The sequence below is a fragment of the Elephantulus edwardii genome, unplaced genomic scaffold, assembly GCF_000299155.1.
Source record: "Elephantulus edwardii isolate Elephantulus edwardi_28Jun2011 unplaced genomic scaffold, EleEdw1.0 scaffold00071, whole genome shotgun sequence".
Taxonomy (NCBI): domain Eukaryota; kingdom Metazoa; phylum Chordata; class Mammalia; order Macroscelidea; family Macroscelididae; genus Elephantulus; species Elephantulus edwardii.
This window is the reverse complement of record NW_006399821.1, coordinates 9,282,534-9,307,731: the sequence shown is the minus strand read 5'-3', so window position 1 is coordinate 9,307,731 and position 25,198 is coordinate 9,282,534. Positions and strand designations below refer to the sequence as shown.

The 25,198-nt window shown below is 37.9% G+C and overlaps 1 protein-coding gene across 1 annotated transcript; it reads left to right on the top strand.

Moving 5' to 3' along the window:
- Positions 1-23,230: 23,230 nt before the first annotated feature.
- LOC102849897 (ubiquitin-40S ribosomal protein S27a-like) lies at positions 23,231-23,732 on the top strand. The gene has a single exon (XM_006888727.1). The coding sequence runs from the start codon at positions 23,233-23,235 to the stop codon at positions 23,701-23,703; it is 471 nt and encodes a 156-aa protein (XP_006888789.1). The 5' UTR covers positions 23,231-23,232; the 3' UTR covers positions 23,704-23,732.
- Positions 23,733-25,198: the final 1,466 nt, after the last annotated feature.

Below are 25,198 nucleotides of genomic sequence, written 5' to 3'. Positions count from 1 at the left end.
TGTTCATTAAAACTAATAAAATTTAATAATAATTAAAAAAAAAAGATGGTGAAACACCATCTCACATACTCTGGGTATGTTTTCTGGAAGATCCAGTCTTTAGAGAAGGATATTACACTTGGAAAGGCAGAGGGTCAACATAAAAGAAGACCCTCAAAAAGATGGAGTGTAACAATGGGCTTAAGTGTGTCAGAGATGGTGAAGATGCCATAGGATAGGACAGTATTCAGATCTGTTGTTCTTAGAGTCAATATTAGTTGCAGTCAACTTGATACACTTAACAACCACATAAGTATGGGAGCTATTCCCTTAAACTGATTAATCTTTCTCTTTTTCTACATATATGTGTGTATATATACATATATATGTTGTTGTGTACCATAGAGTCAGAACCAATCCATAGCTGACCCTCCAATGGGTTTTCAGAGGCAGTTAATTATATGGGAGGAGACTGCCCATCTTCTTCCCACAGAGTAGCTGGTGGCTTCAAACCACATACATTTAAGATTGCAGCACAGCTTCTTGCCAATGTGTATTTATATATACACATTAAGGTTATTTGTTAACTCTAATCTATATAAAGTTTCTATATATTTATATATAAAGTTTCTCTATATAGTTACATATAAAATTGACAAATAACCTTAACCTTAATGTTAATGTTTCCAAGCGTGATATCCTTCTCCAAGGACTGGATCTTCCTGAAAATACACCCAAAGTATGTGAGACGGAGTTTCACCATCTTTGCCTCCAAGAAACACCTTGGTTTCCCCTTCCCTGAGATAGATATGGTTGTTTTCTTGACAGTCTATGGGAATTCAGTATTATTCTCAAATACCACAATTCAAAAGCTTTGATGCTTCTTTTATCCTTAGTCATTGTCCAACTTCCAAGTGCATAGTGAGCTATTGAGAAGACCAGGGCTTGGATCATGTGCACCATAATCTTTAAATTGACATCACTGCTCTTTAGCACTTTGGTATGCTAGAGGTGTGTCCTATCTCCCTACTCTTTCAATCTATATGCATAACAGATTATCCTGGGGGCTATGTTGTATGAGGAGAAATGTGCCATCAGGATTGGAGGAAGACTCACCAACAATCTGCTTTATGCAGATGACTCAACCCTTCTTACTGAAACTGAGGGAGATCTAAAGTGCAGTAGAGGGTCAAGGACTATAGCCTTCAATATATACTGAAGCTCAACATCAAGAAGACAAAGATTCTTAATTTGACAGGGGTGGTGGTGAAGGAAATTGTAAGAATCTGTTCTTCAAAACAATATATTCAAATTTTGTAAGTAAACTAGTACAATAAAAAACAGAAAAGAAAACAAAGTTTCTTACCACTGGACCAATTGGCAACCTCATGATAGATGGTGAAACTATTGAGATTGTTAACAGCTTTAGTTTGCTTGGCCCCACAATCAATACTCTAGGTATCATCTACCAAGAAATTAAAAGATGAATTTCACTGGGAGAGTCAGCTGTCAGAGACCTCTCCAAAGTACTGAAGAACAACAACATTAGTCTGGAGATTAAGGTATACCTGATTCAGGCCATAATCTTTGCAGTTACTTTCTGTGCAACAGAAAGCCAGACAATGACTAGGGATGATAAAAGGAGAATTGATGTCTTTGAGTTGTGGTGCTGGGAAAAATTACTGAATGTACTATGGACTGCTAGGAAACAAACAGGTTAGTCCTAAAGAGGGTGAGACCAAGCTGCTTCTTGGTGCCAAGGATTCTGAAACTTCTGACATACTTTGGACATGTTGCAAGGAAAGACAAGTCCTTGGAAAAGAACGTCATGCTTGGAAGGGTGGAGAGACAGCACAAGAGAGGAAAACCCTCGATGAGATGGGTTGACTCAGTGACAGATTGGCACAGGATAGAGCAGGGTTTAGGGCTGTTATACATAGGTTCACTATGAGTCACAAGCATCTCATCAGCATAACAACAACACCACACACACACACACACACACACACACACACTGTTGTTGTACCATTGAGTTGTAACTAATTCATATATCACCTTTCAGTGGCTTTTTAGAAGTAGTATAATCACATAGGGGGAAATTGCCTAATTTCTCCTGCAGAGAAGCTTGTGATTTTGAACCCCTTTCCTTCAAGTTGACAGCACAGTTTCTTACCACTAAGCCATCAAAGTATGTATATCTAGATATCATCCTAACCCTTTTGTTCATCTGAAGATCTGCCAAGGCCAGCAACCTGCTAACACTGTTGCAAGAACACACCATATAGCAGTCTATTTCGCACACGGCCAAGAGACTTTTAAATGACATAATTGTTGCTTGCCACTCGGTATCAATTTGCCATTATGTCATTTGTCACACTGCACTGAATGTTGCTGTCCTGCTAGCACCTATGCCACTGCTATTTCAAATACCAGCAAGATCACTTATGGTGGACAGATTTCAATAGAACTTTCAGACTAAGACATTCTAGAAAGAAGAGTCTAGAAATCTACTTCTGAAAACTAGCTGATAAAAACCCAATGGTTTGCAACTAGCTATTGTTCAATAAGAGCTGCAAAATGAGCCTTGTGGATTGGAAGGCACCCAAGGTACACAGTAGTCACAAAATGCCCTCAAGCTTATTAGACTGGGCAATAATTTTGATCTGTTGGGCTCTGTTGTGCTCTAAGTTGGAGCTAACTGATTGATAGATAACAACAATGGGTATTGGAGAGAAGACAGCAAGTTTTTTTCTGAGTGGAGGGAGGAATCTTCAGAATCTGTAGGCCAAATGTGAGTGGAACACTGTCCTAAGAGTCTCACCAGTAGAGAGGTTAGTCCCTCATTCATATTTGTTACTGGCTAACCCAGGAGAGTTGAAACTCAGAATCTCAAGCAAATGGAACAACTGATCCCACCTCAGATGGGTCTTATAGTAGCGGGGCTTATAAAAGCTCTCTGTGATTCTATATGCAATAAATTTCAGAAACAACAGTTAAGATGTAGCTCCCTCTCCTCCCATCTTCCCTTCAGCGCCCACCTTCCTCCTTGCTCTGGCTGTGCTAATGACCAAGGGCTCTCTAGCCTATTTGCAGATACATCTCTCTGTCACAGAGAATCTGAGTACTTGCTAAGGCATATATCAACATCCTAACAATGATTCCTGTGCCTGAAACAGAGACTATGCATTTCTTATTTCTCTGATGAAGAAAAAGAATAAAAAATAAAGTGTTCTCATTTAACAGTAGGTAGAATTTTTGTCTCCCCCTTACACCCTCTCTGACTAAGTAAGATGTTGTGGGTTGAATACTCACCATAAAAAATAAATCCAAGGACAGCCTCAAGAAGAGTCTCAAAAATGAGGAAGAGGTATCTTTAGGCATATGCCAACACGGAAGATAGAGGATGATGGGGAGACTGGAGATGGAAGACCAGTTTGGAGGCTGTGAGTATGGAAAGTGAAAGAGATGGGTCCAGAGGTGAGACGGCCCCTATGGAGCTAAGAGAGGAGGGACCTGAGGGTGAAGTCTTGTCTAAAGTGGGATGGATAGACAGAGAGATTTGATAATAGATTTGGAGGAGGTGATGAATCTTTTGAGAAATGTTAATGTATATGCTGGATGACTGAAAATATTAAAATTCAAGAAAGCTTAAGATATATGGATTGAAGAACTAAGAAGAATGGGGAGATATCTACATACTATGGCTTAAAGTTTCCTTTCAAATGCCCCAGAGATTCATGACTGGCAGTTGATTACAAATTCTAAGGTTAGATGGCATAAAGAAATTAGGAGAAAGATTACAATAACTGTATTGAATGATTTCTGTTTTGAAACTTCCCTATGAGACTTTTGGCTTTAACTAAAGTGAAAATTGGATGATTGTGAAGGCATTGAAACCAGCCCCAACGTTTACTTGTATTTCCTTGAAATCTTTATTGTCATGATTCTATTAAATACTAGAGTTAGAAAAGCTTTTATAAGTACAATTGTCACAATTATTCATATAATTTATCAAATGCAGACACTGCTGCTATTTGTTTGATTCCATAATACCCAAACTTAGCAAGTGGCTTCAGTTACCACCATTTGGTAGGAAATGCTATAACAAAAATTATTTTTATTACAACTCATGAGAACAGGGCTATTGATATCAGATGTTAAAAAAAGTCAAAAAAGGAGGTCAAGAATTCTCCTTCTTTCACAAGAACAGCCTTTCTTCTCATTGTCAAAATACCCCTGTAAATTTTCTTAAATATAAAAAAGGAATGGAAAATGAATGGCAACCACAATTCTACCACCTACAGGCAGTTGTTTAAAAACACTTTGATACGTTTTCATCTTTCTTCTGTGAATATACATTATTTATTTATATCCTATTTTCCTTTTATTATTATTTCTATTATAACTACATTTTTCCATTATCAGCACATATTCTTCAAAATCATACCAGTAAAATTCTTTTTTTCCTTCTATGCACCTGTTTATTTAGTAGCAATACTGTGGTAAATATAAAGTGCTAGTGGTGATGGCCTAATTGTAAGACTCTGCACTGCAATGTTAAGGCACTCAGTTCAAATATAGCAGTTGCTCCGCAGGAGAAGAATAGGCAATCTCCTTCCATGCAGTTACTACCTCTGAAAACCCTCTACAGCGTCAGCTATGGGTCAAACTCAGTGGTACACAACAAAAAACAGCAACAATTTGCCTGCAATAATAGAACTAAGACTTTTTGTCTCTTTTGATCTTTTTTTTTTTTACTGGAAAGTCTATTAAATTACTTCTACTCCACTAATTTTCTAGAAACTGGCCCTCTGTTTGCTGACTAATGCCCATCCATGGTGACACATGTCTGCACCCAACAGTTCACTTTCTATGCTTATCAAATATCAGTTGAATTTATTTCCAAATTTGTGTATGTATTGTCAAGTCAGAACTTATTCATGACTTCTGACCTTCCAGTGGGTTTTCAGAGGCAGTAAATCGGATAGGAGGAGATTGTCCATCCTCCCATAGATCAGCTGATGGATTTGAACCTCTTACCTTTGGTGTGAAAGTGCTATTCCTTACCTCTAAGTCACTAGAACTCCAGCGTATGTCTTAGTATAATTAAATAATTTAATTATATTCTAAACACACACACACACACACATAGACACATTTCTCTTCCACATTGTAGAGAAAGCATAGGCAGCATGGAATGGCTGAGCCTGACCTCTATTGACTTCAAATAGAGGAAAAGTTTCCATCAGCAATTTTCACAGTATAAAATCAATTTTCAATTTTTATGAGGTTAGAAATGGCCTCCACATTCTTGCACCTATTTCTAATTCCAATATAAATTATATTGCTCTACTACTGAGTCTGAAATCCGTTACAATGATAACACAGATCTCAGAACCATACTATCAGGTTACAATTTAGGTTGGTGACAGATAAAATTTGTCAGTCAAACAAGCTGTTCAGTGTGTGTGGAGGACCTTTAACTTTAAACCTTACAGCTTAGGCCAGTGTTGCAAAGTTCCCCTAGTCTTGCCAATTAGGGCATCTTCTGTCAATCCTCTAACAAGCCTTAATGAAGGGCCCTCAGGCTGCCTCCATAAGGTAGAAGTCCCAAATAAGCTCTGTCTCACATCAGTCTCTAGATATCTGCTGAAGCTGAAGCGGCTCTTGTGTAGACCTAGATCTAACTAGCACAGGAATCTTTGGCCCTAGAGGACATGAACCACAACCAATGCTTCCTCTTCTTTGCTAATAGTGAGATTCCCACCTTTGCTGCTATATTCACTCAATTTCACTTGATAAGATGGGGGAAATTGACCAATCACATAATGATTAGTTTATATACATCCTATTTCACATTCCCATGCAGTCATGTGCTGAAAGCCAAAACTAGTGGCTAGGAAAGCAATCGCTCATTTTGAGCAATAAATCTATGACACTACATGAATACTTCATTGTGGGTAGTTTTTAGAAAAACCTTAAAAGATAAATTTGTCAGTTTAATATGCAATAAATGTACTCAACCTCAACAATGCTGCACCATTATAAAGGACCAAAGCCCAACATGCTACAATCATGTTTTTTTACTAATAGGTATTCTATTGAGTTACATGTTGTTAGGTTGCTATTAGGTGCCATCAAGTTGACTGTAACCTATAATAACCCTGATTGGCAACAGATCTGAACCTTGCCCTTCCCAGTGGCATCCTCACAATCTCCAACTTTCCCAGGTCCTTTATTACTCATGGTATCAATCTATCTTGTGAAGGATCTTTTCTCTTTCTCTGACTCTCCACATTTCCCAACATGATGTCTTCTTTTCAAGGACTAGTCCCTCCTGACCATATAACCAAAGTATATAAAATGAAATTTCACTTCCTTGCCTCTAAAAAGCACCCTGGCTATACTTCCTCCAAGATAGATTTGTTTGTTCTTTTTAGAGTCCATGTTGCTGTGTACCATTGAGTCAAAACCAACTCTCTGGTGGGTTAGGAGATTGTCTATCCTTCCCCTGTGGAGGAGATGGTGGATTTGAATCATGTGCCTTTAGAAATGCAGCACAGCTTCTTGCCACTAGGCCACCAGAACTCCCTTTATAGTCCGTAGTATATTGAATTATATAAGCAAACAAAATTTTAATAGCTGGCTTCCAGTGTGCATGTGTTTTTGTCTCTGTGTGGTCATAAAGACAAATTATTCAATAAACGTTTTAGTTTTAAGAAATGGTCTTTGTGGGGAAAATAATCTACACTCTCCAGTCCAGCTACAAAGGGGATACTGGTTAAGCACAGGGTTATTCTCAACCTTTGGACTGTTAACCAAAAGACCAATAGTTCAAATCCTTTAGTCATTCTACAAAATGAAGATAAAATCATTTTCTTCCTTAAAGATTCGCAGCCTTGTAAATCCTATGTGGAAGTTCTACTGTCCTATAAGGTGGTTACAAGCTGAAATCTAGACAACAGTAGTAGATGTAGACTTTTAGAATTGCCTGGCAAGCTTGTTAACACTGAGTTCTGGGCTGCAGTTCCAAAGCTTCTAATTCAGATGTGAAGTTGCTCTAAAAATGTGTGTTTCTAACAAGGCCCAAAACGATGATGATGTTGCTGGTTCAGGAATCACACTTTGAGAAACACTCTTATGGACAATGTTTTCCAGTTGGATTCAGTTTCTGATGAATACATTTTTATATCTTACCTCTAGGAAATTCAGAAGACAGCTACATGGCAGAGTGATTAGAAGAGATCAATATTTGTTCCCATTCCCAAGAAAGGTGATCCAACACAATGTAGAAATTATTAAACAATATCATTAATACTGCACACAAGCAAAATATTGCTGGCAATCATCCAAGAATGTCTAGAACAGTAAATTGCCAGTGAACTGCCAGAAATTCATGCTGGGTTTAGAAGAGGCTATGGCACTAGGAATATAGCAGATGGATCCTGGCTGAAAGCAGAGAATAACAAAAGAATGTATATTTATGCTTTATTGTCTATGCAAAGGTATTTGACTATGTGTATCATAGTAAATTATGGCTAACATTGAGAAGAATAGGAATCCCACTTATTTGAGCTCATGGGAAACCTTTATCTAGATCAAGAGGCTTGTCCAAGTAGAGTAAAGGAACATTACATGTTTTAAAATCAGGAAAGGTGTGTTTCAGGGTTGTAACCTCTCTACATACCTATTTAACCTGTATGCTGAGCACATCATTTAAGAAACTGAGCCATATGAAGAAGAATGTGGCACTGGGATCTGAGAAATTCTCTTCAACAACTTGTTTTATTCAGTTTACACGACTTTGCTTGGTGAAAGTGAGAAAGACTTAAGTACTTTTTGCAGAAGAGCAAAGACTACAGTCTTCAAAACAGATTAAATCTCAACATCAAAAAGACAAAAATGGGGAGCTCTGGTGGCCTAGTGGCAAGAAGCTGCACTGCAATCCCAGAGGCGCACGGTTCAAATCCACCAGATGCTCTGCCAAGGAAGGAGGGACAATCTCCTACTGTACCAGTCAGATCTGATTTGACGGTACACACACAAAAAAATAATAAAAGAAAAAAAAAAGAAAAAGAAAAAAAAAGACAAAAATTCTCATCAGTGGACCAATCAGCAAATTCAAAATAGATGGAGAAACATTTGAAACTTTCAATGAATTTCTTTTACTTGGATCCATACTCCATATAAACAGAAGCAGAATCAATGCCTTTGAGTTGTGCTGTTGGAGGTATTTACTATCGCATGGACTGTAAAAAGAACAAACAGAAATGTCTTTGAGAAGGTACATCCAGAATGCTTCTTGGAGGAAAAGATGGCAAAGCTTCACCTCAATTTACTTTGGGCATGTAGTTAGGAGAGGCTAATCCTTGGAGAGAGATGTCATGCTTGGAAAGATGGTTGGTTGGTTAAAGGGAAGAAGATCCTCAGGTGGATTGACACAGTGACAGTTGCAATGGTCTCAGTGGGTGTTCGCTGCCTTGGGCCCACTGTGTTTTGGATCAATCCTGTCACAACGGAATGAAGTGCCTGCTGGTCTTGCATCAGTGCTCACCATATTTGCTATATTTATGCCCATTGTTGCAACCACCTCATCAAGACAGTAGCTAAATCACATTCAAGAACTATCCCTCACAAGAAAATTAATCCAGAACAAAAAACTTATCACCATCGAAGAAGATGAGGATGGCACAAGATAGGACAGGATTAAGATCTGTTGTTCATAGGATTGTTTTGAATTGTACTCAACTTGATGACACCTAACAACAACCACCACCTCTAGGCTAAGCCAACTATTAACCTTTCCTCAAAATTTCTTCCTCAATCCTGAGACCTCTTCCAATCTGCTGGACCCTCACAATGTTTTTCACCTTATTCCTCTATTATGAGCCTAGTGGACACGTATATAATAGCCTCTTAAAATACTCTCTTGAGGATCCAGAAAAGGTTAACACTGAACAAAGAGATGCATGATCATAACAGTAGTGGAATGGGTTGGCTATTAAAGGCAGCAGATACCAGAGGCAAGAGAGATCATGATGTTTATACAAGCATGTGAAAAACACAGGGAGAAATGGTGAGGAAAAAAGTTGAGTAATCAGGAAGTCAGGCAAAGACTCCATGGCACCTGGTTTACACACCTGGGTGGGTATTCATGCTCTGTTCCAACATAGCACTGTGGAGTGCTGACATTGGACAGACACTGTTTTGCATGCTTTTTGTAGTCAATTAACCTACAAGTCCACAGGGGAGTGCTAGTTTTATTCTATTTCACAGATAGGCAAATTAATATGAACAGTTACATTATAAGAAAACATAATAATTTGCTGTAAACCATAGAGAATATAATAAATTTATTGTGAAACATAATAAATCTCTGCAAAGCCAAAGATTCTGGCCACAGTGATGACTGTGAGATGCTGACCCTGGCCGCACCAATGTGTTTGGGCTGCTGACCCTGGCCACAATGGTGACTGTGAGCTGCTAAACCTGGCCACACCAGTGGCTGTGAACTGCTGAACTAGCCAAGGACCCTAACCATACCAATGACCATGAAAGGCAAAGGAAGGAGACCAGTTGGGATCCCAAGGTGATTAAGTGTTTCCCACTATTAATGAATCAATATGTTGTGATGAATTTATGAATTGCAAGGTAGATAAATTGCAATAACTGTTTACTGCTTGCTATGAATTAATGAATCAATGTTATGAATTTGTCAGTTGCAGTGTAGATAAATTGGAATTGATTATTGCTATGAACTAATTAATGAATCAATAAATTGTAATTGGCTTTAGTAATATGTCTGTGAGTAATTCATTAATGCTCAATGTTTGTGACATAATTGGTGTAGTCAGCAGGATCAGAAGCTCACAGTCACTGGTGTGGTCAGGGTCAGCAGCTCACAGTCATTGGTGTGGCCAGTCTTCAGCTCTGAAAAGAGCCTTTGACTGCATAGTGGAGTGACCTGAGAGGAGAGATTGTAAAACAATGAAAGAATTTTTCTTTTACTTTTCAAAGAGAAGGGTGTACTGGGGAGAGGGGTGGACTAGGAGAAAAGTGCAACAATGAATGAATGGAAATCCAAAGTTTCCATACATTTTCTTTAAAATTAATAATAATAATAATTAAAAAAAGAACACTTCCTCAAAAAAAAAAAAAGAAAGAAGAAAGTAAAAAAGAGCCTTTGAGTCTTTGAGAAGAGCCTTTGGGTCTTCAGAGTTCAGCTCATTGTCTTTGACAGAAGTGAAGTTTTTAGCTGAGCTCTCTAGGGTATAAATATCTTTGCCTGATGGCTGGCTGCTATGTTGTATTTAACCAATAACATTCAAACTTTGAGTGTTACATTGTATTCAACCAATAACATTATAAATAACAATATTTAAACTTCGGGTTTTACCAACAAAATTAGTTTCAAAACAAGTTGTATGACCAATCACATTAGCCCCAAAGCAACATGGGTTTGACCAATAATGTTCTATACTAGTTGTGTTTCCTGGGCAACAACAAATTCCCTTATCAAGGTCTTGCACCTGTTGTGGCCAGTGAGGCCCTAAAGCCACTAAGGGCCTGTTTGGGTATGTTTGAGCACATCAAACTCTTTATCATATTTTTTACAAATATTCCTAACACGTTCTCTAATATATAACAATGAAAATTTCTGACATATTTTTATTCTTATTTCTAATATATAACATAGCAATTTCCTAACATATTTCATATTCTTAAACTTAAGCCAATATGTTTTTACATCAAACTTACATAGTAAACTCATATTTTTCTATACTTAAACCACTCATATTGTTTTACATCAAGCTTATGATATTTCATAATATGTTTCACAGCAAATTAACAGCAAACTTAATATGTTTTATAATGTTTCACAACAAATTTATTATGTTTCACAATAAATGTATGATATTCTCTATGTTTCACAGCAAATTATTATATTTTCTTATACTTCAACTGCTCATAACAATTTGCCTATTTGTGAAATAGAATAAAAATAGCACTCCCCTGTGGACTTGTAGGTTAATTGATTACAAAAAGTATGAAAATCAGTGTCTGCCCAATGTCAGAACTCCACAATGTTGACTCTTACTGGACTAGAGCATGAAAGAATTATTCTTGCCATTAGACCATCAGAGCATCTCAACATTAAGAAAACAAAAATCTTCAACAAACTTATGATATTCTCTATGTTTTACAGCAAATTATTATATTATACTTTAACTGTTCATCACAACAAATTAAATTCATTCTCTTTTTTAAGGTATGGAAATAGTATGACCAACATGAGGAAGACAGTCTAACTTCCATTAACTTTACAAGATGAAAGAATCTCCACCAATGCATCAGCAACAAAAACACAATTTTCATCAGGTCATACTAGCCTCCCATGTTCCACATTTTCTTTTAACAATTGCAGCATCAATTGCCTCTCCCAGGCTCTCACTACTCTACTATTCAACTTGACTCATTTCCATAGAGTGGAACCGAATTCATAGATGCTCCTTCAGTTGATGTCAGAGGCTCAAAATCACACAAGGAGAGACTCATCTTTCTTTCTCAGAGTAGCTAGTTAATGTGAACCACCTTCCTTTGGGTTGGCAGTATACACTAGACCACCAGGACTTCTACTTGGTCACTAGGTTAGATAATTCATTAAAATTACTACACAGACCTCATAGACAATTCTTATAATTACAAAGGTTACTGAGGGATTAACAGGTTATCATTCAGTTTGGAAACACTCAAAATATACTTCTTTAATCATGATAGCTCTTCTTAGGTATGCCCACAAGCAGTCCTCTCTCTGACCCTTAACCCACTGGCCCATACCCTGCTCAGGCATGTATTACAAATATTTCTTAGTTCAGCTAATTATGTGTCACCCAAACACCACCAGGAAAGCTAGACCTAAAGGTCCTAGATTCTAGCTCTGTGTGTTAGACTTAGCCCAGCTCTGTCTCACACCCATCTCTGGATCACTTCCATCCATCTCTATTACCATCACTGAGCAAGTACCACTACTACTACTGCCCACCACTACTACCATCTGTATTGCTACCTCATCTTTGTGTCTGTGAGTCATACAAAAATCTCAGGTTCAAAAGACACACTGCACTCTAACCTTCTTTCTTGAATATATTGAGATTCCCCCTTACTTACCTCTAAACCTGTTCAGTTTAAACCATGCAAGATGACAAAACTGACCAACCTCATGCTAGCATTCTACACATCATATTTGTGTGTTTCCACCCAAAAGGTCCCATTTTACCTTATTTACATTATTAGCATGCTATCCAATCCCCTTGGTGAGCCACAAACATCTACAGAATTTGCATAGTCCTAGGCAGTCATATAGTGAAAGTCACATAAACAATGAAAATCCCAATGACAATGACTATGCAAAGATTATATTGAATAAGCCACTCCAGCATATGCTTACTCAGATATGAGTAATAGATTCTGAATTCAAAGTAGGAAGTCTGGTTCTAAATTGCAAACTTTTTTCCTACTTTCCCTTTTCTTACTCCCTTCCCTCCTCGTATTTCTATGTCTTTCTTTTCCTTTGTCATCTCAGGTTGAGCTAAACATATTCTCATGAGCCCTATTGGTACATGCAAGGGCCCCTTTTGGTCTTTATCCATTCAAACCTTCTCTACAATTCTTTTCCTACTCATTCTTTTATTCCTTTCTTGACCCAGAAACTGTATTTTTTTCATGTTGTGGTTTATAAAAGAATCATATACTGGTTTACCTACAAGTTCATAAAGTTCATATGCATTGTTTTTCAAACTGGAACTTTACCCTTCCAGTTACCCATCCCTTCCTCCATCTATAAAACTGTGTGACCCTATGATTAAGCCACCTCCCTCCCCTGCTTAGATCTTCGTACTTGCTCTACAATAATGGTCTCATACAGGATTTGTCTTTATGAGACTGACTTACTTCACTTATCATAATGCTCTCTAGTCCCTCTCATGTTAGATGGTAATTTATAAAATCATTGCTTCTGCAGCTTCATAGTATTCTATTGTGTGAATCTACCATAATTTCCCAATCCATTCCATTATGGTTGAACACTTGGCTATTTCCATGTTCTTGCTGTGGTTAATTATGCTGCTAGGAACAATAGTGTACAAGTCTCTGTGCCTCAGTTCTTATTTTTTCAGGCTATATTCCAAGCAGTTAAATAGCTCAGTCATGTGTAATTTCTATATCCAACTTTTTGAGGAAATGCCAAACTGCCTTCCAGAGTGGTTGTACCATTTTACAATCCCACCAATAATGTATAAGAGTTTCTATCTCACCACATCCTTTCTAACACTTATCACTTGCTGCCCTGTTAAACTTTACCACAGCTACTGGGGTGAGATGGTATCTCATTGTGGTTTTGATTTGTATCTTTCTTATTGCCGGTGATTTAGAGCATTTCTTCATGTATCTGTTGGTCATCTGAATGTCCTCCTCTTTGAAAATTCTATCCATGTCTTTCACCCATTTTGTAATTGGGTTATCAGTCTATTTCTTCTGGAGGCCCTGTATGATTCTCTAAACTCTCATGGTGAGATCTTTGTCTCAGATGATATTGCCAAATGTTTGTTCCCAGTCATGAGGTTTTGGTTTTACTTTGTTGGAAAAAGTTTTTGATGAACGCAGAGATTTAATCTTTAGAAGGTCCCATTCATCAATTTTATCCTGTCTACATTGTGTATTTCTGGCTGTCTTTGGCATTCTCTTTATATCATACGCAGATGAGACCTTCTAAACTTGATCCCAGTTTGTCTCTAGTGATCTTTATGGTTTTGGGCTTTATTCCAATGTCTCTGATCCACCTTGCATTGGTTTTTGTGTATGGTGTGAGATGTGGATACTATTTCAGCTTTCTGTAGGTAGCAGTCCAGTTCTGTCAGCACCATTTGTTGAAGAGGTTGTAATTTCCCTATTTGATAGGTTTTATTTCCTTGTCTAATATCAGTTAACCATAGATAGCTAGGTCCATTTCTGGGTTCTAAACTCTGTTCCACTAGTCTCTGTGCCTTTCAAAACCATGCTGTTTTGGTTACTACTGTTGTGTAGTGGGTTTTGAGGTCAGGGAGTGCTATCCCTCCCACTTTATTTGTGGTTTTCAGAAGTACTTTGCTAATTCTAGGTCTCTGTCTTCTCAAAAAAAACCATGAAAATTTTGTCCTCTCCTTCACCTTAAAAACTGAATTTGGTATCTGTATTGGGACTGCATTGAACGTGTAGATTGCTTTTGGTAGGATTTTTATTTTCCCAATATTGAGTGTTCCTATCCATGAACAGGAAACATTTTCTTTTACTGTGTCGCACAAAAATGTTCTGTAGTTTTCTTTGTATAGGTCTTTTGTTTCTATAGTTAGCTTTACTCCCAAGTATCTCAATTTGTGGTTGGCTACTGTAAGTGTCATTTCTTTCTTGGTTTTCTTCTCTGAGTTCTCTTTGTTCGTATAGAGGAATCCCATTGATTTTTGGATATAGATTTTATATCCTGCCACTCTACTAAATTGATCTACTACCTCTAACAGGTTTTTGTTGTTGTTGTTGTTGTTGTTGTTGTTGTTGTTGTTGTTGTTGTTGAGTCACTGGGATTTTCTGTGTGTTGTTGTTGCTGTGGTTATGTGCCGTCAAGTCGCTTGCTACTCATAGCAACCCTATGTACAACAGCCCTAAACTCTGCTCTGTCCTGTGCCAATCACACTGTCTCTGACACACCCATCCCGATTACCCCAGTCATGGAACCAATGCACCTCATAGAAGGCCTTCCCTCCTGTGCTGTCCCTCCACCCTACCAAGCATGATTTCCCTCTCCAAGGACCACTCCCTCCTTACAACATGTCCAAAGTATGTTAGATGGAGCTTCAGAATCCTTGCCTCCAAGGAGCCATCCTGTTTAACCCTCTCCATGATGAATCTGTTTGTTTTCCTAGCAGTCCATAGTACCCTTAATACTCTTCTCCAGCACCACAGCTCAAAGACATCAATTCTCCTTCTATCCTCCTTAGTCACTGTCCAACTCTCTGATGCATAACAAGTGATTGCAAAGACCATGGCCAGAGAGACACCATTGCTCTTCTGTACTTTGTAGAGGTCCCTAACAGCAGACTTTCCCATGGCAATATGTCTTTTAATTTCCTGGCTACTGGTGCTTAGAGTGTTGATTGGGGAGCCAAGCAAACTAAAGCTGTGAACAATCTCAATCTCTTCACCATCCATCCTGATGCTGCGATTTGGTTCAGTGGTGAGAATCTTTGTCTTCTTGACATGGAGCCTCAACCCATATTGGAGGCTGCAGTCCTTGAACCCCTACAGCAAGTGCTTCAGGTCCTCCTCAGTTTCAGCAAGCAGGGTTGTGTCATCTGCATAACGCAGATTGTTGATGAATCTTCCACCAATCCTGACACCACACTTCTCCTCATAGAGCTCAGCCTCCTGGATAATCTGTTCTGCATACACCATATTATCTTCATACAGCGACATTTTAAACATCTCTTTGCCAATCTGGATGCCTTTTATTTCCTTCTCTTGTCGTATTGCCCCAGCAAGTATTTCTAATACAATATTAAATAGCAGTGGTGACAGTAGACATTCTACTCTGGTCTGTTTTTCTCCACTGAGAATTATATTGGCTCTTGGTTTGCATATACACTTCTCATTATATTTAGGAAATTCCCTTTTATTCCAATGTTGCTGAGTGTCTTTATCAGGAAGGGGTGTTGGATTTTGTCAAATGCCTTTTCTGCATCAATTGCTAGGACCATATGGTTCTTGTTATTTATTTTGTTAATGTAGTGAATTACTTTATTTTTCTTATATTAAACCATCCTAGCATACTTCTTTTGTATCTACTTGGACATGAGGAATTATTTTTTTAATGTGCATTTGGATTCTATTCGCTAGGATTTTGTTAAGGATTTTTGTGTCTATGTTCTTGAGAGATATTCGTCTGTAGTTTTCTTTTTTGTTAATATCTATGCTCGGTTTTGGTATTAGGGTATGCTTGCTTAATAGAGTATCTTTGGAAGTGTTTCTTCCTTTTCTATATTTTAATATAACTTAAGTAGAATTGGTGATAAATCTTTTCTGAATGTTTGGTAGAAATCAGCTGTGCAGCCATCTGGTCCAGGACCTTTTTTTGTGGGGTAGTCTTTTTTTTTTTTCCTTCTGCATAGACTTGACTGTTTTATTCGTACTCATATTTATTAACGTTGGTCCATTTTTTAAATTTTATTTCATTAATTTTAATGAACATTTACAGAGATTTTGGATTTCCATTCATTCATCCAAAACAGTATTTTTAATGTTTCATTTTGTTAATATTTTTGGTGGAATTCATATGCACCCCAATTTTGCTATCTGTATAGTAATAAAACTCACTATAACTTTGTATAACAATTAAAAAATATATAAAGTACATAGAACAGTTGCTATGCTAGCCTTTTGAGATTCCTCATCTGAATTAGTCTATTCATGTTTTTTGGTCATTCTTTTTTCTGGTGTAGTTGCTGTCTTTTGTTGACTTAAAGGTCCTAGAGAACCTAGATATTCATCTCTCATTATTTCATATTAATCTCCCTCAACTTCTCTCTCTGTCTTCATGTTAGAACCAACTCATAGCTGACCTTTCAGTGGGTTTTTAGAAGCTTTAAATTACATGACATGACATTGTCCATCTGTCTCCCATTGAGTGGACAGTGGATTCAAATGAACATAGGAGCAAAGCCTCTGAGTTAGCACCACAAATCCCTAATGACTACACCACCCTCAGGTTAAATATTGCAAGTATCTGCTCTTATGATTTTTCTGACTTTGCTAAAATGTCTGTCTTTAAACAAAAATTCAATCTGTACACTGAACTAAAGGGCCCCTGACACAGAGTTGGAACATAAAGTGCTTTAACCAGACAGAGTTCATTTTCACATGGAAAATATTTTAATAGTCACTGACAATGCCTACTTATTGGACTTCTCTGTTTAATCTGTAAGAAACTTTGCTGTTAGCTCAAAGGCCACACCTCTCAGGTGGCTCAAAGCCACCAGTGGCTCCCTGCAAGAAAGATACAAAATGTCTTCCTGAAGGAATGATGACCTTAGAAACCCAATAGAAATTCAGTTCCGAGTTTGGTCCATCTCAACAAAAATAAGACGAACTTTTTCATGTTCCTGAGTCTCATTCATTAATTGACTTATTCAATAAATATTTATCAAGCACTCATTATTTGCAGACATTGAAGCCACAAAAGTGAGCAAAATAGGTATAGCCCTAGAACCTAGGATGTAAGAGCGATAGGAATTAAGGGGGGGGAAAGGTTAAAAATAACCAAATTTTTGTTAGTTTAAAATGTTATGGGGGGAAATCAACAAGAAAAGCAATGAAGAATGTTGGGGTATTCTTTTCATGGCTTGAACAGGGATGACTTTTCTGAGTAAATGATATTAATCAGAAACCTGAGTGAAGTGAGGAGATAGATCTTTATTGTATTGGGAGAAGAATATCCTAGACAAAAGAAACATGCAAATTGCAAAGTTCCTAAAACAGGAATAAGAAATGTTTGTAGATGAAAACAACAAGAAGAATAGCATGGTTTGGACTGAGGAGTGAGAAGCAGAATGACACAAAGCATAATAACAAAGGGTAGGACTGGAGCCTGCCGGAACTGAAGCTACAGCGAGAAGTTTGGTTCAAGACTTGCAATTGACACTAGACATTCTTAGTTAGCACCTTATGCTCAATCTCCTATTATAGTGTACGTGCATTTCATCTCTAATTCTCTACATACCCAATTTACAGCTTAAGTTGAAAGATGATCTTATTTTGCTATTCTTGGAGATCAGTCTTTCCCATCATCCACCTATTATAGGATGTAGGGAGGTTTAAATAAGATAAACATCTGTGAGAGTGATAAATTAATTGCTGCATAAATATAGGAAATAATCATTACTAGAGTTGTTCCTATTGGATTTTTCTTCTTCTTAGAAGCTGAAGATATTTTTATTTTTAATTAGCAGAGATAAGTCATTTGTAGCCAACTGAGAGTTCAATAATTCTTTTCAGAAATATTATTGTAAGAGTTTGGAAAAATTAATCCCTTGAAATCAAGAATTAAAAAAATAAATTCCTTAGCTCTAGCCCTGCTCTTTCGTGAATAATTTAGTGCAGTGTTCTGTTGTTTAAAAAAAATGTTTTTCAATTAGGAAAGACAAAACTTCCTATCCCAGATTAATCAAAATTCATTTAAAATTACTTAAAATAGCAACAGGAAAGGAAGCTTCATCAACATGAAAATTAAACTAAGAAACATTTAGTTTACTATCTAGAAGTGTAAGTCAAAGAAAAATATAATTGAAATTCCTTGATAAAAGATCTCATGCTTTATATTTCCCGTTGCAAAATTCAGTAACAATGATAGGATGACAGTTCAGCTCAGAAAACACCTCAGTCCCATATGACACATACAGGTCATGGTTTCATCCTCTTGCTTTCTCATAGGAGATATAATTTGCTATTACCCATGAAAGCACTTTTTTCAAAGTGCTTGTGCACATCAGTTCTTTTCTGCCATGTGACTTTGCTCATACTGGTTCCTGCACAGGTGCATCTCCTACCTGTGTATACACTAGGACTTTTAAGAGAAAGCTTTTAAGTGATTGTTTTTCATTGGAACTAGGGCAGCATTGCTTGTTGTGCTATTAGCCAAAAGAATTGTTTCCTTAAATTATGAAAGTTGGCAAGTCTAAATTTCATAGGCCCAGCAATAGGTTGTAAATTCCACACTGATTCTGACAAAGGTTGGGAAATCTGAAGGACTAGTATGCAGGAAGTTGTCCCACTAACTCAAAGGCGACACTCCTCTGGAAGCTCTACCACTAGAGGCTCCTCTAAAGGAAGATGCACAAAGTCTCAGAAATCTACTGCACGATCAGCTATTAGAATTTTTTTATTAGAAGGCAATGAGTTTTTGGAGAAAAACATTGGCAGTAAATCAACATTGTACGTTTGTAATAGAATTTCTTCTTTTTTGAGAAGCCCATTTTTGCTCCTAAGGTTGGGTGAATCAGATCAAGCAATATTATGGATGGTCATCTCTTTTAAAGTTAATGTGTATATTAAATGTGAACAGTTGCACATGTACAATGTTCAAATTCACCAGTTGTTCAATGAAAGAATAATGAGCAATCTTCTCTCATATGATTTACTGTCTCTGAAAACCCACTAGCATGTCAGCTATGGGTAAGTTCCTACTCAATGGTAAACAACAATGAAATGCTAGTAGTTTCTTCAATAAAATATGACAGAAATATCCAGAACAGTATTTGACAAAACAAAAAGGTGCCATGTCAGAGAAAGCCAAGTGAACACATTAAAATCAACCATCACAACCCTGACTTATTTTCATTAGTCTTCTACTTTCCACTCATTGTCACTTTTTCAGGAAAATGTCCCTAGCCTCCCACATCAGAGCATCTTGGTCATTTTGTGAGCAGCACTCATACGTGGTAGATTTACATGGTACAATCCAAGTCTGCTTTCTCTACACTGCTTGGTTCATTCTCTCATAGTCTCCCTCTCTCTCTCCCTCTCCCTCCCTCCCTTCCTCCCCCTCTCCCTCTCCCTCTCTCTGTATTTCCAAGGTTCTTCAGTATTTGATAGATAAATGAGCAGATAACCTATATGGAGAATTTTGCATATTACAAGAAAAGAAACTGGTGTTGAAACTTGAACTAGCAGATGGAGCTGGAAATTCCAGGGTTTTTGTGGTAAAGTAAGATTCTTAACCTCTTCCTAATGTCAAAATGTTTGTAATCACCCTCAAGTCTTTTGATCTACATATAGGAAATACTAGTAGTTCCATGAAACACTGAAGATAATTCCTCCCTCTCTGATGGAAATCCCCAGAAGTCAAAGAAAGGGCCTCCACACTAGCTTTGAGCATGTGCATAAACCAGCCCAAGCCTTTGAGGTCAGCTTCTGGAAGATCCTGAATCCATGGCTGCCATTCACTTGTATGTTTGATAGCTGGCATTTTCCTTTGTATTTCACCTTCATAATCATCTCTAATCACAAGGCCCTAAAACTACAGCAGAGAACAAACAGGAAGATTATTGTTGTTGTTGTTGTATACTCTTGAGTCACCTTCAACTCCTAGAGAACTTGTATAAAACAGCTCTAAATGCTTCTCTATTCTGTGCCAATCTCATTGTCTCTGACATACATACCACCCTTACCCCAGTCACTGAATGTGTCCATCTCATCAAGGGTCTTCTTCGCCTGCACTGTCCCTCCACCATCTCAAGCACGATGTCCCTCTCCAAGAACTGGTCCCTCCTTGCAACATGTCCAAAGTATGTCATACAAATCTTCAGAATCCTTGACTCCAATGAGCAGACTGGTTTAACCTTCTCCAGGATGAATCTGTTCATTCTCTTAACAATCCATGGTATATTCAATACTCTTCTCCAATATCACAGCTCAAAGGCATCAATTCTTCTATCATCCTTAGTCATTGTCCAGCTCTCTTATACATAGCAGGTGATTGCAAATACCATGGCCTAGATCAGGCTCACCTTTGTCTCCAGACTGACATCATTACCCTTCAGTACTTTGGATTGGTCTCTGACAACAGACTTCCCCAATGCAAATCATCTTTTAATTTCCTGGCTGCTGGTGCCAAGAGTGTTGATTGTGGAGCCAAGCAAACTAAAGTTGTTAACAATCTCAGTCTCTGCACCAACTGTCATGATGCAGCCAATCAGCCCTGTGATGAGAATGTTTTCATAATATTGAGCTTCAATCCATATTGAAAGTTGAAGTCCTTAATCTTTTGCAGCAAGTGCCTCAGGTCCTCCTCATTTTTAGCAAAGAGGGTTCTGTCATCCACATAATGCAGTTTGTTGATGAGTCTTTCTCCAATCCTGATGCCATATTTCTCCTCAAAGAGCTCAGCTTCCCAGATAATCAGTTCTGCATACAGGTGGAAAAGGTATGGAGATAGGACACATTCTTGGTGTACACCCTTCCCAATTTTGAACCATGCAGTATTCCCATACTCTGTCTCCTGGCCCAAGTATAGGTTTCACATAAGCACAATCAAGTGTTCTGAGATTCTCATCCTTCTTAGAGTCAGCTACAGTTTGTTGTGGTCCACACAGTCAAATACTTTTGAATAGTCAATGAAGCACAGATAGATATTACTCTTGTTTTCCCTGTTTTCAGCCAAGATCCATCTAATATTACCTACAACATATCTAGTACTACGACCTCTTCTAAACCTGGCCTGCACTTTCTGGCAGTTCTCTGCTGATGTGCTGCTCCAGTTATTTTTTTAAAAATAATCTTCAGCAGACTCTTGCTTGTATGTGATACTAATGATATTGTTCAAGAATCTTCACACTATGTCAGATCACCTTTTTTATAGATCTCTTTCAGTAAGTTGGCCAGGTGGTTGCCCTCTTGACACAACTTTGTGAGCACATCTAGGGCAGGATCTGTTAGTTTAAATATGTCAATTGGTATGCCATCAATTCCTGAGACCTTGTTTTTTGCCAATTCCTTCAGAGCATCTTGAACTTCTTCCTTCATCACCACAGGCTCTTGCTCATACATTATTTCCTGAAATTCTTCTGAGTCTGTCAATTTCTTTTGGTACAATTATTCGGTATACTCTTTCCATCATCTTTTAATACTTCCTGGATCATTTAAAATTCTGTCCAAATCATCCTTAAGTATTGCAACTCAAAGCTTAAATTTGTTTTCAGTTCCTTGAGCTTAATGTTCAGTGAGTTCAGCCCTTTTGATTTTCTGACTTCAGCTCTTTGAACACTTCATTATAATACTTCCCTTTGTTTTCACATGCTGCCCTTTGAAATCTTGTTCAGATCTTTAATATCTTGATTTCTTCCCTTTGTTTTGGCTGCTTGGACCTCTAGTGCAATGTTTTGAGTCTCTTCTGACATCTTTCTTGGTCTTTTCTTCCTCCTGTCTCTTTGTAAAGACCCCCTGCATTCTTACTGGATGATATTCTTGTTATCTTTCCATGCTCATCTGATCTTCACTCATTCATGTTCAAAGCCTCAAACCTGTTTCTGAGATGGTTTTGAAATTCAGATGGCATAGACTCAAGGTCAAATTTTAGTTTCCATAGATTTGATTTCCTTTTTCCTAACTTCAGCTTGAACTTGCATATGAGTCGTTGATGGTCTGTTCCACAATCAGCACCTGGCCTAGTCTTCACAGCTGATATTGAACTTCTCCAGCGGTTCTTTACACAGATGCAATCAATCTGATTCCTATGCATACCATCAGGTGAAATTAAGGTGTATAGCCAGTGTTTATGCTTTTATAAAAAGGATTTGCAATGACTAAATTATTGATTGTGCAAAGTTCTATCATTTTGTCTCCAGCTTCATTTCTGTCATCAAGTCCATATTTTCCAACTACTGATCCTTCTTCTCTGTTTCCAACTTTTGCATTCCAGTCACCCATCTTGATTGCATATTCAATCGATCTCTGCCTGCAAAGTTGATAGAAATCTTCTATTTCCTCTTCCTTGGCTCTGGTGGTTGGTACATATATCTGAATGATAGTGGTATTCACTGGACTTCCTTGTATGCATATGGATATTATCCTGTCACTCACAACATTGTATTTCACAACAAATCTAGACATTACTTTTTTAACTATAAAAGCAACCCCATTTTTCACCTTTCCATCTCCACCATCTTTGGGTTAGCAGTGAAACTCTCTGTGCATTATGTCTCTATGGACTCAATATATATTGTCTATGACATGAGGCTGTAGAGAATGAAAGATCCATGATCAGGCAAGTAAGGCAGGAATGAAGGAGATAATGAGCCAGATGCAAACCTGAGATCAAGTAAAAAAACAAATTGCCTCCACCAGACTTTTAAAAATACTTGGCATAAGCCATACCCCCAAAGAACCTCCCCCTCAACTGGTTGGCCTCTCTTGGGAAATCACAGCATTAGAATGATTACACTATATCAGACCTCATCAGAAGAATGATTACATCACAACTCTCAAACCAGAGAATCATAGGCAGCCAAATTAACACACAACATTAATCATCAAGCAAAAAATAGCTCTCTTTTCCTTTTTCTCCTGGGAACTATTAACGGTTTTTAAAATTTCCATATTATTTGTTTAAAAGGAGCTCTGCTGCTTTTCCGATCAGCCGTCTGCGGTGGGCCCACCGGCAAGATGAAGATGCAGATGCAGATTTTCGTAAAAACCCTCACGGGGAAGACCATCACGCTCGAGGTTGAACCCTCGGACACAATCGAGAATGTGAAGGCCAAGATCCAGGACAAGGAAGGAATTCCTCCTGATCAGCAGAGACTCATCTTTGCTGGAAAACAGCTGGAAGATGGGCGGACCCTGTCTGACTACAACATCCAGAAGGAGTCCACTCTTCACCTTGTATTGAGACTTCGTGGTGGTGCTAAGAAAAGGAAGAAGAAGTCTTACACCACTCCCAAGAAGAATAAGCATAAGAGAAAGAAGGTTAAGCTGGCTGTTCTGAAATACTACAAGGTGGATGAGAATGGCAAAATTAGTCGCCTTCGTCGGGAGTGTCCTTCAGATGAATGTGGTGCTGGAGTCTTCATGGCCAGCCACTTTCACAGACACTACTGTGGCAAGTGCTGTCTGACTTACTGCTTCAACAAACCAGAGGACAAGTAATTATGAGTTAATAAAAGACAGTGAATTAACATTTAAAAAAAAAAAAAGGAGCTCTGCTGGCATACTGGTACACATATTGGGTTGCTATCCAAAATATTAGCAGTTCGGATCTCCCAGGCATTCTGAGGGAGAAAGATAGCCAATCTACTATACTTAAGACTTATAATTTTGGAACTCCAATAGAGTATCACTTTAAATTGTAATCACCACAATAGCAGTAGGCTTGGAGTGTAGATTTGCTTCTTTCATGTAAGATCATGCAGTATTTCCCTTTTCACAACTGACTTAATTCACCCAGCATGAGATTTCCAGTAGAGCTTAATTGGCACAAGCAGGGTTTTTTATGAGCTTCTAACTCAAAGACTGGTGGTTCAAACCCAACCATTTCCTCTATAGAAGAAAAGTCTTACTAAATGTACAGCCAAGAGAATAATATGGAGAAATTATTTTTACTTTATTGGGGTTTCTATAAGGTAGGGGAACATTGCAAAAAGTTTAATAATTAACATTGATGTGCAGGGTGATTTTCTTGGTTGGTAGTTGGTTAGGAAAGGCTTTGTTGCATTTCTACCTTTACTTCTCAATTTATATTCCTTGCATATTGTGTGAAGAGAGTAAAGGAACACTATATGGTTTAAAATTAAGAAACACGTGTGTCAAGGTTGCATTTTCTCTCCATACTTTATTCAATCTGTATACTGAGCAAATTATTAAAAAATCTGGACTTTTTGAAAAGAAATGTGGCATCAAGATTAGAGGAAGGCTCACCAGTAAGTTGTTATGTAAGTGGTACAATCTTGGTTGTGCAGAAAGTGAGGAGGACTTAAAGCACTTGTTGTAGAAGATGAAAGAATAGTCTGGACTGCACTTCAACATCAATAGAACAAAAATTTTTACCATTGGAGCAAAAGCCAACATCATGGTAGATGGAAAAGATACTTAAATTGTCAACAACTTCATCTCACTTAGATACACAATCAACACCCTTGATAGAGGAAATCAAGAGATGTATTGCACTGGGAAAGTCAGTAGTCAGGGACCTTTCCAAATTTTCGAGGAGCAATGATGTCCATTTTAGGACCAAGGTCTGTCTGATTCAGACCATGGTCTTTTCAATCACCTGCTATGCATCTGAGAGCTGGATAATAAGTAAGAACTGACAGAGCAAGAATGTCTTTGAGCTTTGGTGTTGGAGAAGAGAACTGAACATCCCATAGATTGCCAAAAGAACAAATATGTCTTAGAGAGGGTGTAGTAGAGAGGGTATAGTGTTCCTTGGAGGCAAAGATGATAGAGCTTCATTTCACATATTTTAGGCATGTTGCTAGTAGAAGCTTTTCCTTGGAGAGGGACATCATGCTTGGAAAGGCAGAGGGTCAGCAAAGGATAGAGAGTCCTTCAACCAGTTGCATTTACGCAGTGACTGCTGCAACAGGCTCTAGTGTGTCAAGAAGTGTGAGGATGGCATAGGCTAGGACAGGATTGAGATTTGTTG

Excerpts from the sequence above, each read along its gene's own strand:
- LOC102849897 (XM_006888727.1), top strand. The coding sequence starts at position 23,233 with ATGCAGATTTTCGTAAAAACCCTCACGGGGAAGACCATCACGCTCGAG.